Source organism: Macrotis lagotis, chromosome 4 (genome assembly GCF_037893015.1).
Source record: "Macrotis lagotis isolate mMagLag1 chromosome 4, bilby.v1.9.chrom.fasta, whole genome shotgun sequence".
In the NCBI taxonomy this organism is placed as follows: domain Eukaryota; kingdom Metazoa; phylum Chordata; class Mammalia; order Peramelemorphia; family Peramelidae; genus Macrotis; species Macrotis lagotis.
Genome location: NC_133661.1, coordinates 172177403 through 172194060, shown reverse-complemented (window position 1 = coordinate 172194060; position 16658 = coordinate 172177403). Strand labels below are relative to the sequence as shown.

Genomic DNA, 16658 nt, shown 5'->3' with positions numbered 1-16658 from the left:
ATTCACAGTGCCCAGATGCCTACCTACTGCTTTGAATTTTTCACTACACATTGCCACAGCTAAATTGATGAATTTGAATGTAATTTCTTTAAATGATGCAGTTCTTTGGGTAGGTTATCAAGTAGCAAAAGGGGGATAAAATATATGGAGATAATTATGAAAACTTTTGTGGTATAATTAAATTAATATACCTTTTAAGACTATATTATTGGAATATCTTTTCTTTTTCCCATGTAGTAGGTAAAGCCTTATTATTATTATTGTTATTATTAGTGAAATTATGATATTGTTGAATTAGGATTTTTCCTTCCTGATTTTTATGTCACTAGTGGGTGTTTAGTAACTAGAAAGGGGAGGGGGGACATGAACTGGTTGATGAACATTGTGGTTTGCCTTTGGCAGTTATTTCATCTTGCTTCTATTTTGCATCTTTTCTCTTTAGGTATATTTTATTATGAATTTTAGCAAAGTCATATGCTAGGAAAAGCTTTAGAGAAGTCTGTAGCAAGTGAATGACTTATGTTATGTTAGGACCTGTTGGGTGAGAGTCCAGAGATGCTGTTCTGTTCAGACTTGCTCAGCATGACTTTGCTGTCCCTCTTAACCTTGTATAGCTCAGCAAACTAATGTAGTTATTTAAGCTTTGATGTTTAAGCTTGAAAGTTGTGCAGAGGTTTCACAAGCTGTTAGAATCTTTTAGAACAGGCTATTGGTAGCAGTGGTCAGTAATAAAAAGGTCCTGTTGGTAGCTCTGTAACTTTTAATCTTGCATAATATTGATTTTAAGCTTATTGTCATGACCTTTCAGAATGTTATATCATATAAAGCTTCCCTTATCACTTTTTCATTCAAAACACAGGCTTCTTGGGGCAGCTGGGTGGCGCAGTGGATAGAGCACTGGCCTTGGAGTCAGGAGTACCTGAGTTCAAATGTGGCCTCAAACACTTAATAATTACGTAGCTGTATGGCCTTGGGCAAGCCACTTAACCCCATTTGCCTTGCAAAAACTTAAAAAAAAATGTGAACAAAACACAGGCTTGTTACATGGACCCCCCGGACTAAATTATGGTAAAGCTACTGTGTATCTAATTGTTCATCACACTGGATGTGTCCAGCTACACTCCAAAATCAAGTTACTCTTTGGTCTTAAAACTTTCTGAGGTGAAGTTTGTCAGGATGCTAGGTAAAGAATGGAGAGATGTCATGATACATAATTGCCTCAAGAAACTTTATTGATATTTTTTGGTTTTGCATCATTTTATATTTCACACTTTTATTCTTTTCCTCTTCAGCTTCCAGAGAGTATATAACAAAAAAGTAAAAATAGAGAAAAAAGAAACAATTCAGTAAAACCAATGAGCACATGGAAGCAGTGTGACATGCATTGTTACATAGTCCCCTAGTACTCCAAATGAGTAGAAATACCATCTCTTTGGAGCCAAGTTTGACTAATACAATTTCCCAGAATTGTTGATTTGTTGTTACTGTTCTTTCTATTTACAGTTTTGGTCATTATGAATGATGTTTTTCTGATTCTGCTTACTTCACTTTGTATCATTTCCTGTATCTTTCTGTGTTTTTCCCTTTTTAAAAAAAAATTACACATTTCTTACACCACAGCAAAATTCTGTTCTGTGAATCACAACTTTGCTTATCTTTTCCCCAGCTAATAAATCCTCTCCTTTAAATGCTAATATAACTTTTTTTTGTGTGAGTCTCAAACACTAAAAGCTAAATACTGGACTCTGGATCTTAAGGTAGTGAATGTTTTACTCTTTCCATAATTCCAAATTGTTTTCCAGAGTGGTGGAACCAATTCACAACTTCACCAGCAACTTCATCCATCTTTCTGAAACCCCTCCAACGTTGACAATTCCCATCTTTTGCTTGGTGTGGAAGGAAATTTCAAGGCTGTTTTTATTTCTCTTAGTGATTGTCAGTGTTTCATATGTTTATTAATAGTTTGTGTTTTTTTAAAGAACTTTGTTTTATCACCCCTGACCATTTACTTATTGAGAATAACTTGTTTATATTTCTACTATTGTGAACTTCCAGTGGATGAAGAGTATGTTCAGAGTATAAACAGCTTGAAGACAGATTTGTGTTTTCTTTGATTCTGCCTCTTCTGAAATTAAATAGAATATTCTGAGGTTCACATGTTAACTAATCTTTCTAACTGTAAAGAGGAAAGATAACATCAGAGGAAGTGGGAGTAGGATAGGATATGGGAGAAATGAGTAAATCAATTGCAAGGCAGAGATAGGGAAAAGTTAAAAATGTGAAGCTGTGAGAGGGAGATGAGGAATAAAGTAGTGAAAAGAACTCTAAATGAATTAAGTATGAATGGGAACAGGAGGAATCAGTTTATCACTAGGCATTCTTAGATACTCAATAGAGATTGGAAAAAGAAAATGCTGGATGTCCTTTATTTTCCTGTCCCTTGAATACATTATCTCTTTAAGGTTAGGTAAGGGATTAGTGGATGAGCACAAGGAGGGCGGGATTAAGAAAAAAATAACTTCTCTAACCATGGTATCCAGTCATTTATCAATTCTTGTGCTGATCTCAACCCACAGTATCACTCATCAATCTCCTCTCCACTCCCACCACAGCCACTCTAGTTTAAGCCCTCATTACATCTAGCCTAGATTATTGTAATAGCCTGCTAAATCCTTTTGTTTGTGTGTGTGTGTGTGTGTGTGTGCTTCTGTCCTTTCCCCTTTTCCATCTATCTTCATTCAGTTACCATTCATAATCCCAGAGCATAGACCTGACTGTGTTACTCCCTTGTTAAAGAAGTTCCAGTGATACTTTTGCGACCCCCAGGATCAGTTCATCAATCAAGCATAGATTCTAGGCATATACAGAAACAAGGCAATCTCAGCCTGAAACTTACAGTAAAATACAAAGTCTTCTGTTTATCTCTACCCTACCTTTCTAAAATTAAAACACATTTCTTTTTTAGGTACTTTTTTTGACCCTGTATACTCCTCTCTTATTCCAGTCTTTGTGCAGACCGCCTGCCAAGTCTCCTCCTCTCTGTAAACCTCCTAGCTTTCTTTCAAGACTTAGCTCAGATGCTGCCTCTTAAAGAAGGCTTATCCCAATCTATACCTTTCTCCTTTCTAATCCCTCCCATGTCTGTCTGTTGTTAATGTGCCCCCAAGTGTCTTCCCTGAGCACCCTACTTTTCCCTCAATACTCTCTCACTTGGTGATATCAGCTCCCATGGAGTTGTTAATCCATTGCAGATGACTCATATATATTTATCTGACTATAATCTACCTCCTTAGCTCTCATCATGCATTATCATTGCCTATTCTTTTAGAAGGCATTCCAAACACATGTCCAAGACAGAACTCATATATTCACCTAAAACTACTCCTCTTAGAAAGCAAGGAATTGCCTTTCAGTTATCTATACATTTGCAGCCTTGATGTAACCTTTGCTATCTCACTCTTCAACCCACATTTACTTAGCAGTTGTAGCATCTCTACAACATCTCTCACAGATGTCCCATTACCCTGATAGTAGGCCTTACCTTTTGCAACATTACCAGGAATGTTGCAAAAATTTGAATCTTGTAATTGGATTTCTCTCATTTACTTTTCTCTAGAACTCCAGTCCATCTTCCATTCTGCCACCAAAATACAGGTCTGGATACATGCACTATTCAAAAAATTCCAGGTCTTGTCATACTTGACTTTTTACTATTCTGGTCTTTTCTCTTTTAAGGTATTGGCACTCTGATTAGTCATAGTGCTTGTTTGCTATTCCTCACACACAGGGCCTTTGCACTGACCATGCTCTCCCACCAAGGTTATTGTTTGTTTTGTGTGTCTTGTATTTATACCTGTTCAACAGTCTCCCATTGGAGTGTAAACTCTGTTTTTTGTATCCTTTGGGCTTAGTGCACCATACCTGGTAAATAGTAGGTTCTGAATAAATACTTAGTGTTTGATCTGTTTTATCTTTGTGTTTTCTTCATCTTTCCTTCCCCGATGCAAATTTCTTTATAGGAGGGATTTTTCTTTTGTCTTTACATCCCCATGGCCTAACTTAGTGTATAGTAAAGAGTAATTGCTTAATGAATGTTAGGATGAATGAATTCTATAGTCACTACCATTAGGAAAAAAATTAAACATTCTATTATTTATTCAACAAGAAGATTATCTAGTCAAGACCCAGAGTTCTTATGCTTACATTCAAGATGGATTATGGATACAGAATAACTGAGTGCTTAGTAATAATAAATAGCAGACTCACCAACATATTTTTATCTGTTGTAGATGACAAATTGCACCTAGCATTTACAAAAGCATTTAGATAATAGTATTCCAGCAGGGATTGGGGTGGGAGGGATTTAGGAAAAAAATAAGACATTATCTCTAAGGCTGAGAGGCATTTTCTAGTATACTGGAAAGAGCAGAATAATGGCTTTAAGAATCTGTAGCGATCTAGATACCAATTTTAGTTCTGATATACACTAGCTATGACTGAGCAAATCACTTAACCTCTTTGAGTTTCAATTTTCTCATCTCATCCTTTAGTAGAGATAAATAATACCTTTCTCACAGAGTTGTTTTAAGAACCAAATGATATACTGTGTCTACTTAAATCGCTATAAAAGTGATGGTTGTTGTTAATAGTATTGTAGACACTACTTGGGCACCACCTGGAAGGCTCATTCTCTCTAGTCTCTAAGGTTCTTGAATTTGGTGTTTGTTTATTCTTTCCGAGACTTAGATCTTTGAGTTCATCAGTAGTTCTAGAGCACTGCATAATAGAAATTTAATGCTTTCCTAACAATTAAAACCAAAGTATAGATCTGTTCAAAGATCTAGATTTTTGTACCCCATTGGTGTCTTCTGCCACAGTTTCAATCAGAGTTTTCTTTGTGGGTCTGAGTGATGACTAAGTCCCAGCTCTAGGTGCTCAGGGATTTGAGGGAGGTGCTATATATGACAGCTGTGAACAGGTGTCCAATACCCAGATTATATAGTTATAATCTTGCCCTTACCTTCATGCTCATCATGGGAATGGAAGTTTGCTGAATTTGTTTGCCTCTATACTTGTATATTTGGCAATAGGATGGCCAAGTTGGGATTGAGATTGCTGTGGAAGAGGGGAAGGACTGGAGGTCATCTTTCTGAGTGAAATCAGATGGCATGCTTTAATATAATACATGTGATTGAATCAATGGAGAGGAGATTGGAGGGAATTCCACCAAAGTGTGCTATATAAGACTCTCACCCTGACCATGTTAATTGAAGCTATACTTTTCTTTCTTGACTAAACATCCAAGATAACTGACTTTCCAGGTTAAGGAAGGCAGGAGATCTAGTTCCTTTGGAATAAACAAATTGGGTTACTTTTTGTCATTTTTGCCTAGGTCACATCAGTTGCATTGACCTTTATAGGACCCCCAATTAGACAAGTGGTGTAGAGTACTTGGGGGGGGAGGGGAAGGAAGAAGAGAAGATCTGTGTGATGGTAGGAACAGCAGTCAGTATCAGATTTAGAGAAGCAGACTGGGTCAAGCCAACTTAGTTCCTGTAATTAATTCTTTCCAGTCTAGCCCTTATCTTTAAATCTCTTTCTAGGCAAGTCCAAAAGTATCATTGTTGTCTTTGGTGTCCATTGTGGGTGGGGTGAAATCAAACATTTATGCCTAGAGAATTATAAATTTTGTGAATTTAGGGGAGAGTATTAATTGATTTCAAGTTGATTTTTGCTTTTCCTTGCCTCTTGGTGGGGGGAGCTGGGTATAATTTCTTAAGGCCCTTGAGTTCTTAGTTTTAGTCACAGATAATTGTATAATAAGGGGAATCATGGCGATGATGGCTGATGTGAGTAGAGGACCTTTTAAGTAATGGGTTCTGTTCAGGACCTCTGACTGAAGCTCAATTGTTCTTAGCTTGGGAGGAAGCTACCTTTCTTGGGTCTGTAAGGTGACCATCAAAAGGTTAAAGGTGATGTGGTAGGCCTTGTGTTTGTTCCTAAGTCTTAGTCTGATAAACAAGGTCAAAAGTACCCTCCATTATATTGAGACTGCCAGAAACAGCTTTTTTTTTGAACTATAGAGATTTTATTTATTTTGAGTTTTATAATTTTTCCCCTAATTTTACTTCCCTCCCCCTACCTCACACAGAAGTCAATTTGTCAGTCTTTACATGGTGTACATTGATCCAAATTGAATGTGATGAGAGAGAAATTATATCCTTAAGGGAGAAACAAAGTATAAGAGATAGCAAGATCAGACAATAAGATGACAGGTTTTTTTTTTTCCCTAAATTAAAGGTAATAGTCCTTGGTCTTTGTTCAAACTCCACAGTTCTTTCTCTAGATACAGATGATACTCTCCATTGCAGACAGTCCCAAATTGTCCCTGATTGTTGCACTGATGGAATGAGCAAGGCCATCTAGGTTGATCATCACCCCCATGTTGCTGTTAGGGCATACAATGTTTTTCTGGTTCTGCTCATCTCACTCAGCATCATTTCATGCAAATCCCTCCAGGCTTCCCTGAATTCCCCATCCCTCCTGGTCAGAAACAGCTTTAAGGATGTACCTACCACATTTTGCTGTGACATTGTTGGTTGGGCAATCTTCTTTGAGCACTTTATTGTTTGAAACTGAACCTTTAATTGAGGAAATTTGTTTCAGTTTTAAGTGTATAAATTAACAGTTTTGATATGAGTTTTCAGTGAATAGAAGAGGGAAGCAGTATAGCTGCAATACAATTTTACTGATTTTTTTTTCCTTTTTTTTTCTTTTCCAGGTTGTCACAGAGTAAGATGGATGGTAGCTTTGATTGTGATTGTGGTGAGCTGGAGCCACCTGATCACTAACAAAAGACATCTTCTGTAAACCAACAGCTGCCAGAGCTTCCTAGTCAAATAAACAGTAAACAAAGGAGAAAAAGAAACAAAACTAACATAGTGCTTACTGGCACCCTAGAAATGATGCTGCTCAGGACCAGTCCAACACTGAATGTATCTGCACTGTGAGGAGAATGTTCAGAGAAGCCTATTGTGTGCATATTTATTCACTTTTTTGTTAAATGTTAACTCGTTTAGCACAGTAAAGCTGAGTGCATAGTATGTCATTTCATTCCGTTTGAGTTTCTTGAGTGTTTTCTTTAAATGTCTGCAGAGTTGCTGCCCCTATCTTGAGCTATGAATACTGCAATCTTTCTAATTCTCAGTATGAGTTAGAGCTTACAAGCTGTAAATTTAAAGGGAACTCACCAGGCCTGGTTGGCACATGCGATGAGTATCAAGAAACCATCTTGCAGTGGAAGCAGAATTATTTTTCTCCCTTTTTGAAAGATCTTTCTTTTTTGATGCCAGTTTCCTTCCGTGTTTACACAAGTTCATCAGTTTGAAAGGAAAAAATAATATTAAGTGTTTCAAAATGGCAGAAAAGTTTGAAAGTCTCATGAACATTCATGGTTTTGATCTGGGCTCTCGGTATATGGACTTAAAACCACTGGGTTGTGGTGGCAATGGCTTAGTTTTTTCTGCTGTCGATAATGACTGTGACAAAAGAGTGGCTGTCAAGAAAATTGTTCTTACAGATCCCCAGAGTGTTAAACATGCTTTACGCGAAATCAAAATTATTAGAAGACTCGACCATGATAACATTGTGAAAGTATTTGAAATTCTTGGTCCCAGTGGAAGTCAGTTAACAGATGATGTGGGCTCTCTGACAGAACTGAACAGTGTCTACATTGTTCAGGAGTACATGGAGACAGACTTGGCTAATCTGCTAGAGCAGGGCCCTTTATTGGAGGAGCATGCCAGGCTTTTCATGTATCAGCTGCTACGTGGGCTCAAGTATATTCATTCTGCAAATGTACTGCACAGAGATCTCAAACCAGCTAATCTTTTCATTAATACCGAAGATTTGGTGCTGAAGATAGGTGACTTTGGTCTTGCCCGGATCATGGATCCCCATTATTCCCATAAGGTATGTACAAGAAAAGCTCACACTGGTTCAGTAGTCCATCCAAGTATTCTCTCCTGTCTTCTGGGAGAAGAGAACCATTACTCTTTATGCAGTACTCTTTCTTAAGCTTAAAACAACTTCCATAGGTTTTTTCATTCATGATACAAACCCATTGGATATGTTAGTGAGGAGGCATCTTAATTTTTTGGATAGGAACGTGGAAACGAAGGCCATCTATTGTTGAGAACTGCACTGTGAGTTTTATACGCTCAGGGCAGCTTTTGATATCATCCCAAATGCTGTTAAGTAGCTTATCTTGACCTTTTGTTACCCTTTCTAGGTATTAGCATCCTGGTCATTTTATTCATTTCACTAAAAGATGAAAAGAAGAAATTAAACAAAAGAGGAATTCCCTGCTATCTGTCCATTACTTTATTAATTTTGTTGTGGTGAGGAAGGTTGTAAAAATAAGATTTAGGCCCTTGCATTTGAGTGTAATACCCCTGTCTACATTGACTTGGGCTGACTTTGCTAAAATGCTAACTGGGAAAACCCTTTATATACATAGAGAAATATATGAAATTTAATTCTATCCAGAAGTATTTTTTCATTTATTGAGGATAGTTTTAGGATAATTGAGAAAGTTAAAGTGACACTAAACTATATTTGTTAGTTCTGTTGAACAGAACAAAAAGGCCAAGAGGCTTCAGATGTAATACAAAAACATTCTTTTTATTCTTTTGTGATTTCATTACTATAGAAAACTTTTAGTAAGGAGCTCCCTTTACCAAAATAGAATGACATTGCTAGTCTTTTTTTTTTTTTTTAACATTTTTAAACATTAATTTTTACCATAAAAAGCAGAAAAACAAAAAAAATGCAACATACATTTTTAAATCTTTGAATTTCTAATTCTCCTCTTTTCCCTCTCCCCCTTTATTGAGAAGATAAGCAATTTGCTATAGAATGTACATGTGTAGTCATGCAAAACTTTATTTCCAGATTAGCCGTGTATAGCTGCTAGTCTTAAATATACTTGCCCCCATGAAGTATTATTCTTAAAGCCAGTTTTTTCATAACTGTAGGTTCATAAAAAAAATTCATCATCCCCCTTTGTTAAAAGATTGATTGTCACCTTTTTTTGGACATATTTTTAACTTTTTTGGTCTTTGATTTGAGTCATTTATATTTAAATGGATGAAAAAATTTAATAGTAGAGTTTATTGCCATTTCAACAAGTTACTAATTTTTATATTTGATTTCATTAGTGTGGTTTTGCTTGAAGGCATCAGATGATTAATGACCTATTTGAAAGCTGATAATAATCTTCTTCCTTTGTAATTCTTGAATATATAGGTCCATCTCATTTTTGATAAGCAAGATAATTGGTGTGAAATGTTGATTTATACAGAAGTTAAAATTATTCACAACAGAACCTTTAAATCCAAGTTCTTCTGTTGCATTTAAAATGCTTCAATTCCAGTGCAAATGATGTTGGAAACATAATTGATGCATTAAATGAATTATACTTGTATGTTTTAACTGTAAACATATGAAGGACATTTTAACTTTTTGAATGTGTAATAGAGCCGTATTAAAATAGTAGTCAAAAAATTATATTTATTGATTACATTATATCCTTTGTTTCAAAAATACATAAGTCATAATTCTAAGGCTTTTCAAATTATTGGCTTAATTGATTCACCTGAGTTATGAGTGTCAAAATCTCCATTTTTATGTGCATAGTGTAGTAAGGTTTATTCTTCTATGAAGTTAGAGAGATCACCTTAAGAGAATTAATACTTGTAATAGCCATCCACAGTTTTTTAGATTTGTACATACTTTATGTCAGTTTTATTTATTTGCTGTCATTTCTTTAAATAAACATTGTGAAACTAAGGTTTTCTTTTTTTTTTTTTTAGGGTCATCTTTCTGAAGGATTGGTTACTAAATGGTACAGATCTCCACGACTTTTACTTTCTCCTAATAACTATACTAAAGCCATTGACATGTGGGCTGCAGGATGCATCTTTGCTGAAATGCTGACTGGGAAAACCCTCTTTGCAGGTTTGAATTTCTTTTTATACACATGTACATAAAATGAAGAAATTAATGCCATACTGAAGTAATTTTTCCTTTATTGAGGAAAAATGATCTACAGATCCAGTAATTTACTATGGAGTAAAGATTTCAAAATCCAAAGATAAGTAGTTTTGAGGGGGGTTTTTTTTGGTAGTTTTTCAATTGTAGAAAGTTGGTAGCATTTATATATTTGTTCTTTCATGCAAACTCTTTGTTTAATTGAAATTTTTTAAACTATAGTATCTTTTTATGTTATGTCTTCTGATTGTTTCAAAAAGTGCAATTAATTTTCTTTTTTTTAAATTCATTTTCAAGGTCAGTAAGGTCCTATGTTGTTATTGTGCCATCTTCACCCAAGCTGTGTAGCTTTCTACTACTTTTTGTCTTTGCTGCTAATGCTCATTACTTATTTGCTGCAATTGCTGAAAGTCCAACTGTTTTTCTTTGAATCTCCCACAGGCTTTACTACAATTTAGTATTGTAGGAAAAAAAAGCAAGTATTTATTGAGTACCTACATGTCCTGACATTATGTTTGGTAAGAATTTTTTGTAGAAATGATGGTGACCTCTCTAAGATTTTAATTAAGTCCAGCTCACCTGGAGGACGATTATGATGCCTGATTCTATGTAACTGGAGAAGTAGAAGATGGTGTAATCCCTGTCAGCAAATAATTTATTTGTGAAAATAAGAGTAATAGAGATAACATCAGATTCTCCCAAGGCAGAGTATAATTAAGAGCTCAGTGTTGTTATTCTGAATGTAAATGCAATAGAGTTGTTCAAAGGAGAGATCCGTGAGGGCTTGAGCCATCTGGAAAGGCTTTATGAGTGGATCAAACTGGAGCTTTGGGCTTGTAGATTGACTGGGATTTCAGTAGAAGGTAGAAAAAAATGGGTAGATCAAATAAAGCAAGAATGAGCATGGTATATTTTATATATCATTTATATAACAATTAAAAACCATATAGACTAGAGCTTTGGAGTTCATGTTGGAGATTTATGAAAAATAAAATTTGGGATAGGGTAGACAGAATTATGAAGGATATTGGAAACCAATGAGGAGTTTAGATTTGATAAAGTAGAAAATACAGAGTTAAGTTCTTCATTCTTTTGTTACATATTTGATCTTTTAGGGTAAACTCCTATCATTTTCTACTACCCTGTTGTAGAGAGGTTACTAAGTGAGGAAAATATCAATTTTTCAAAGTTTAGCTTTTGCTGAGATAGAGTGAGTGTTAAGGAAAGCATAAGCATAATACTATTGTGCAGTAAATTTTAGCATTAGTATTCATTACAAATATCTGCTTATGGAATTTTTAGATTCCATATGTTTTTCCTGATCAATATGTTAAAAGTCATCCATAAAATATAAAAATGATAGGAAATTTCAATTTAGAAAAAAAAATGTACTCCCAAGAAATGGTACAAATAATGGGCAAAGGGGCATCTGGGTGGCTCAGTGGATAGAGCATCAGCCCTGGAGTCAGGAGGATCTGAGTTCAAATAATTGGGCAAAATCTATTTTTCATCCACCATTCCTGCCATTCACATCACAAAATGGAGAGTTAAAGTGTATCCTCCTTCCCTGTAGCAATGAGTATTCTGTTTGGGGAGTGTTACTGAGGACTTGAAATCAAAATATTATTTATAAGAAGTGGTGAGACCCTGGGAAGAATTCTGGATTGGAAGGCTGGTTATGGGATTCTAGTTCAGGCCCTCTCATTGTTGATAAATCACTTCACCTTTCTTTCTGAACTCCAGTTTCTCCATCTATAAGATGAATATATTGGAGTGGATGATTCTAAGGTCCCTTCCAGCTTTAACATGCTGAGACCAACACTGTCAGAAAGTAAAGATGCTAGCTATAAACATCCATTTTTTTAAACAGTAAAATTTTCCTGTAAGTCCTATAAAATAGATATAATGGATTGTAAGCCTTATATGACACATAAAAATATAAATAAGTATCAAAGATTTGAACTAAAACTGATGCTAGCTATAATAAACATCTAATTTATTCACATTTTATAAGGACTTTATTGATATGATTTGTATGGTCCAGTTTGCTTTGGAAAAATATTTCTGGGGAAGCGTGACTGGTGCTTTTTTTTTCTCTCTTCCCATAGCAAGCTGAGGCATTCAAAATTTTTCCTTTGAGTTAGTTCAGAGGATCTACTTTTTGAGAAAAATTCAGATCCCCTCTTTTGCTATTAGATACCACTCAAGTGCATCAGTAAACCATTCATTCTATTTGGGGGGGGCTCTTTTTTTTTAATAAAGATTTTTATTTATTTTGAGTTTTACACTTTTCCCCCTAATCTTACTTTCCTCCCCCCATCCCCCACAGAAGGCAGTCTGTCAGTCTTTACATTGTTTCCATGGTCTACATTGATCCAAATTGAATGTGATGAGAGAGAAATCATATCCTTAAGGAAGAAACATAAAGTATAAGAGATAGCAAGATCAGACAATGAGATGACAGGTTTTTTTCTAAATTAAAGGTAATAGTCAAAGGGGCCGGTAGGTGGCACAGTGGATAGAGCACCAGCCCTGGAGTCAGGAGGACCTGAGTTCAAATCCGGCCTCAGACACTTAATAATTACCTAGCTGTGTGGCCTTGGGCAAGCCACTTTAACCCCATTTGCCTTGCAAAAAAACTTAAAAAAAAAAAAAGGTAATAGTCCTTTGTTCAAACTCCACACAGTTCTTTATCTGGATACAGATGGTATTCTCCATTGCAGACAGCCCAAAATCATCCCTGGTTGTTGCACTGATGGAATGAATGAGTCCCATCAAGGTTGAGCATCACCCCCATGTTGCTGTTAGGGTGTACAGTGTTTTTCTGGTTCTGCTCATCTCACCCAGCATCAGTTCATGCAAATCCCTACAGGCTTCCCTGAATTCCCATCCCTCCTGGTTTCTAATAGAACAATAGTGTTCCATGACATACATATATCACAGTTTGCTAAGCCATTCCCCAGTTGAAGGACATTTATGGTCATTTCCAATTCTTTGCCACCACATATTTTTGTACCAGTATTCTTTGGTTTTTTTAGGCTTTGCAAGGCAAGTGGAGTTAAGTGGCTTGCCCAAGGCCACACAGCTAGGTAATTATTAAGTGTCTGAGGCCGGATTTGAACTCAAGTACTTCTGACTCCGGCCCGATGCTCTATCCACTGTGCCACCTAGCTGCCTCACAAGTGATGTTTTTACCCTTTTTCATCATCTCTTCAAGGTACAGTCCCAGTAGTGGTATTACTGGATCAAAGGGTATGCACATTTTTGTTGCCCTTTGGGCATATAAACTATTCATTCTAAAAAGTGGTCAGAGTTAATGTATATTGAGTGATAGACGGTCTTGAATAGAAAGCAACAAAATTTGGGGTCTGTCAATTATAGCTTTCATTTGTGTTGTGGTTTTTATAGATTACCAGGGCTCTTTTACATTTGTTATTTATAAAGCTTAAGATCATCTGTTCTAATTCCCTCAATTATAAATGTAGAAGCTGAGATTGTTAATAATATATGACTTACCTTGTTCATTACATTAGTAAGAGTAATATCTGGAAGTTGAAAATTGTATTTAGTCTTAATGTTCTCCAACCAACATTTTAATGTATAGGCACTTTCTAATGTTTGCTGCATTGCCATCTTAGGAATCATATCAGAAAGCAGAATGATGAGAAAATGGGTTTTCTTTTATTTATTTTTTCGGCCAGCCAATGGGGTTAAGTGACTTGCCCAAGTTCATACAACTAGATAATTATTAAGTTTCTGAGGCCTCATTTGAATTCAGATCCCTCTGACTCCAGGGATGGTGCTTCTCCTAACTCCCAATGGGTTCTCTTTTAAAAAGAGTTAATGGGGTGGCTAAGTTGCTTAGTGAATAGAGCACCAGCCCTGAAGTCAGGAGTACCTGGGTTCAAATCCGGCCTCAGACACTTAATAATTACCTAGCTGTGTGGCCTTGGGCAAGCCACTTAAACCCATTTGCCTTGCAAAAAAACCCAAAACAAACCTAAAAAAAAAGTTAGTGCATGGGATTCAGTGATTGATACAATCCCTTAATCTCTCCAGGTCTCCATTTCTTTATGGAAAGGGGGGACAAGTTGGGAGCAGAAAGTAGATTAGATGATGATCTTTTTAAGGTTTCTTTCAGTTTTAAATCTATGACTGGCAATCTTTGCTTTTAAGGGGCTATTATTCTATTAAATATGTATACAGGTAAATATATGATACAAAACAATGTGAAGGAAGAGATTATAATTTTTAGTCATTTTTTGGACTTCTTGGTTCATTGTTTTTATGTTTTACTTGATATTTCTTATTCAGGTGCACATGAACTTGAACAGATGCAGCTGATTTTAGAATCTATTCCTGTTGTACATGAGGAAGATCGTCAGGAGCTTCTCAGTGTAATCCCAGTTTACATAAAAAATGATATGACTGAGCCACACAAACCCTTAATTCAGCTGCTTCCAGGAATTAGTCGTGAAGGTAATCTGAATTGAGATTAATCTTGCTGTTTTTCTCTGATTTCTTTGTCAAACTAAAGAAAGTCTAATTTTTACCAAGAAAAAGGGTTTTTGTTTTTTGCATAAGCACAGCACACTTTTCTTCAGTGTCTAAGGGCATCTGGGTCCCAATTTAGTAATCTGTTTTTCATATTTCAATTACTTTTGTTTCTTTTCCTACCTGAGATCACTTTCTGGCTCTAACCCTGTCTCTTCTAGCTTCTCTAATCTTTGGGGGTCATTGATAACAACAGAGAAGAGATGACTATTGTCATTAAGTATCCAAGTTTCTAGGGTATCATACCAAAGGTTGACTGACTCCATGTTTGTCTGAATAAGTTTGAAGATAGGACTATGACTGAAAAGATATTAGAGAGAAAAAGACTAAACAATATGGAGTGAGATTGTAGGACTTGTAGGCAGGGAGAGATGGTGAAGGTGTGATTGGAGGGCTGGTTTGAGGGTAGAACCAGTGAATGTGAATGCATGTGAAGAATGGGTAAGTGTTGAGTCATCACTTGTTGCATGTGTCAGATACCAATTCTTAACAAAGGAGTATAGCTGAAAATAGTATGTTTAAGCATGAATGATGAGAGAGAGACAAGAAGATGAAAAACTTTAGTTGACTCCCTTGTTGTTTTTGTTCAGTTTCTGCAAGGCAATGGAGTTAAGTAACTTGCCCAAAGACACACAGCTAAGTAAGTATTAAGTGTCTTGAGTCCGGATTTGAACTCAGGTGCTCCTGACTCCTGGGCCAGTGCTCTTTCCACTGTACCACTAGCTGCCTGCTTTAGTTGACTACTAAAGTGGTTTTCAGCTTTATATCAGGATATATATCACTTATCTTTTTAGATTTTGCCAACATAAACAAAATAAACTACTTTATAGTAGTAATCATCCAATGATAATTATAGTTAGTATTTTTATAAGGGAAAATATTAATAATTACAGTTATTTGGGGCTTATTTTCTTAAAAAAATTTGTTTTTATCCATCATGGGTGGCCCTTTCATTTTAGGGTTCCATCTGACTATGGCATCGAGTATTTTTTTTTCCTTTTTAGAGTTGATATTTCTTATGCTAATTTGGAAAGTTAGAGAGATCTACTGCTTCTCCCCTCCCCTGTCTGTCCTCAGATTCTAGCATGTCTTTACTGGTTGTAAATAATATCTCCATTTCAACATAATTCTGAAAATAAATTGTATGCAGGTCAGAAAAAAAATAAGTTTTACTACCTTAGTGCTTACATGATATATATTCCAAGAAATATTTTGTGGCAAAATGATAATAATGTATGTTAAGATAATCTTTGTTTTTAATGTATAATTTGTATTGATTTTGTCAGTCAAAAAATAATGAAGCTAATATTGATGCAGGATTTGCATATATAGATTTTTAGCTCTTGAATAATCCCATTATGAGTCCATAATTCTACCTGAATGAATAAATCTTAGGGTTTTTTTTTGTTAGTTCAGGGAATGAAGATCTTTAGTTACTCTTATCCATTTGGGACAGCAGAAGAGGAAGAATAGGTCCAAAGTGAAGAGTGATTGGTAGAAACACAGCATGATGAAGGTTCAAGATACCTCACTAGAGTCTCCTGCAAGAGTGACATAGACAAAGTTGTTCAAAAATTCTCCAGTGGGGAAAGATCAAGGCATGAAAATGATAACTTTGTGGCTCTTGAAGCACCTTAGTAGCCCACTAGTTAGAGTGCTAGGTCTGGAGCCAGAAAAACCTGAATTCAGAATCTGGCCTCAGAAACTTAACTATCTGTATGACCTTGAACAATTCTTTTAATCTGTTTGCCTTAAGTTTCCTCAGCTGTAAAATGGTGATGATAATAATAACACCTCCCAGAGTTGTTGTGAGGACCAAATGACAATATTTGTAAAGTACTTGGTGCACAGCTGGTACATAGAAAGTGCTTTGTAAATGCTGGTGATGGAGATACACAGTTCAGGGACTTGTCCGGTATCAAAGACTGAATAAGGGAACAATATTTGTCATTAGAGATATGATTCACCTTAAAATCAAGAATTGTAGAAATCAGGACCTATTGAAGAAGCCAAGGTTTTAAGTACCCTGACAGAAGCTACTGATTTTATGTTAG

At 35.8% G+C, this 16658-nt stretch overlaps 1 protein-coding gene across 2 annotated transcripts in view; it reads left to right on the top strand.

Annotated features, from left to right (window-relative positions):
• LOC141521779 (mitogen-activated protein kinase 6) overlaps positions 1 to 16658 on the top strand; it is a 44458-nt gene that overhangs the window by 6734 nt on the left and 21066 nt on the right. For both annotated transcript variants that reach the window (XR_012478060.1, XM_074234669.1), the window contains exons 2-4: positions 6782 to 7971; positions 9873 to 10017; positions 14365 to 14529. Coding sequence is in view for 1 of the 2 variants with exons in the window: in XM_074234669.1 (XP_074090770.1) it covers positions 7417 to 7971; positions 9873 to 10017; positions 14365 to 14529 (865 nt within the window). In the remaining variant the exon portion in view is untranslated. The remainder of the gene's footprint in view (positions 1 to 6781; positions 7972 to 9872; positions 10018 to 14364; positions 14530 to 16658) is intronic.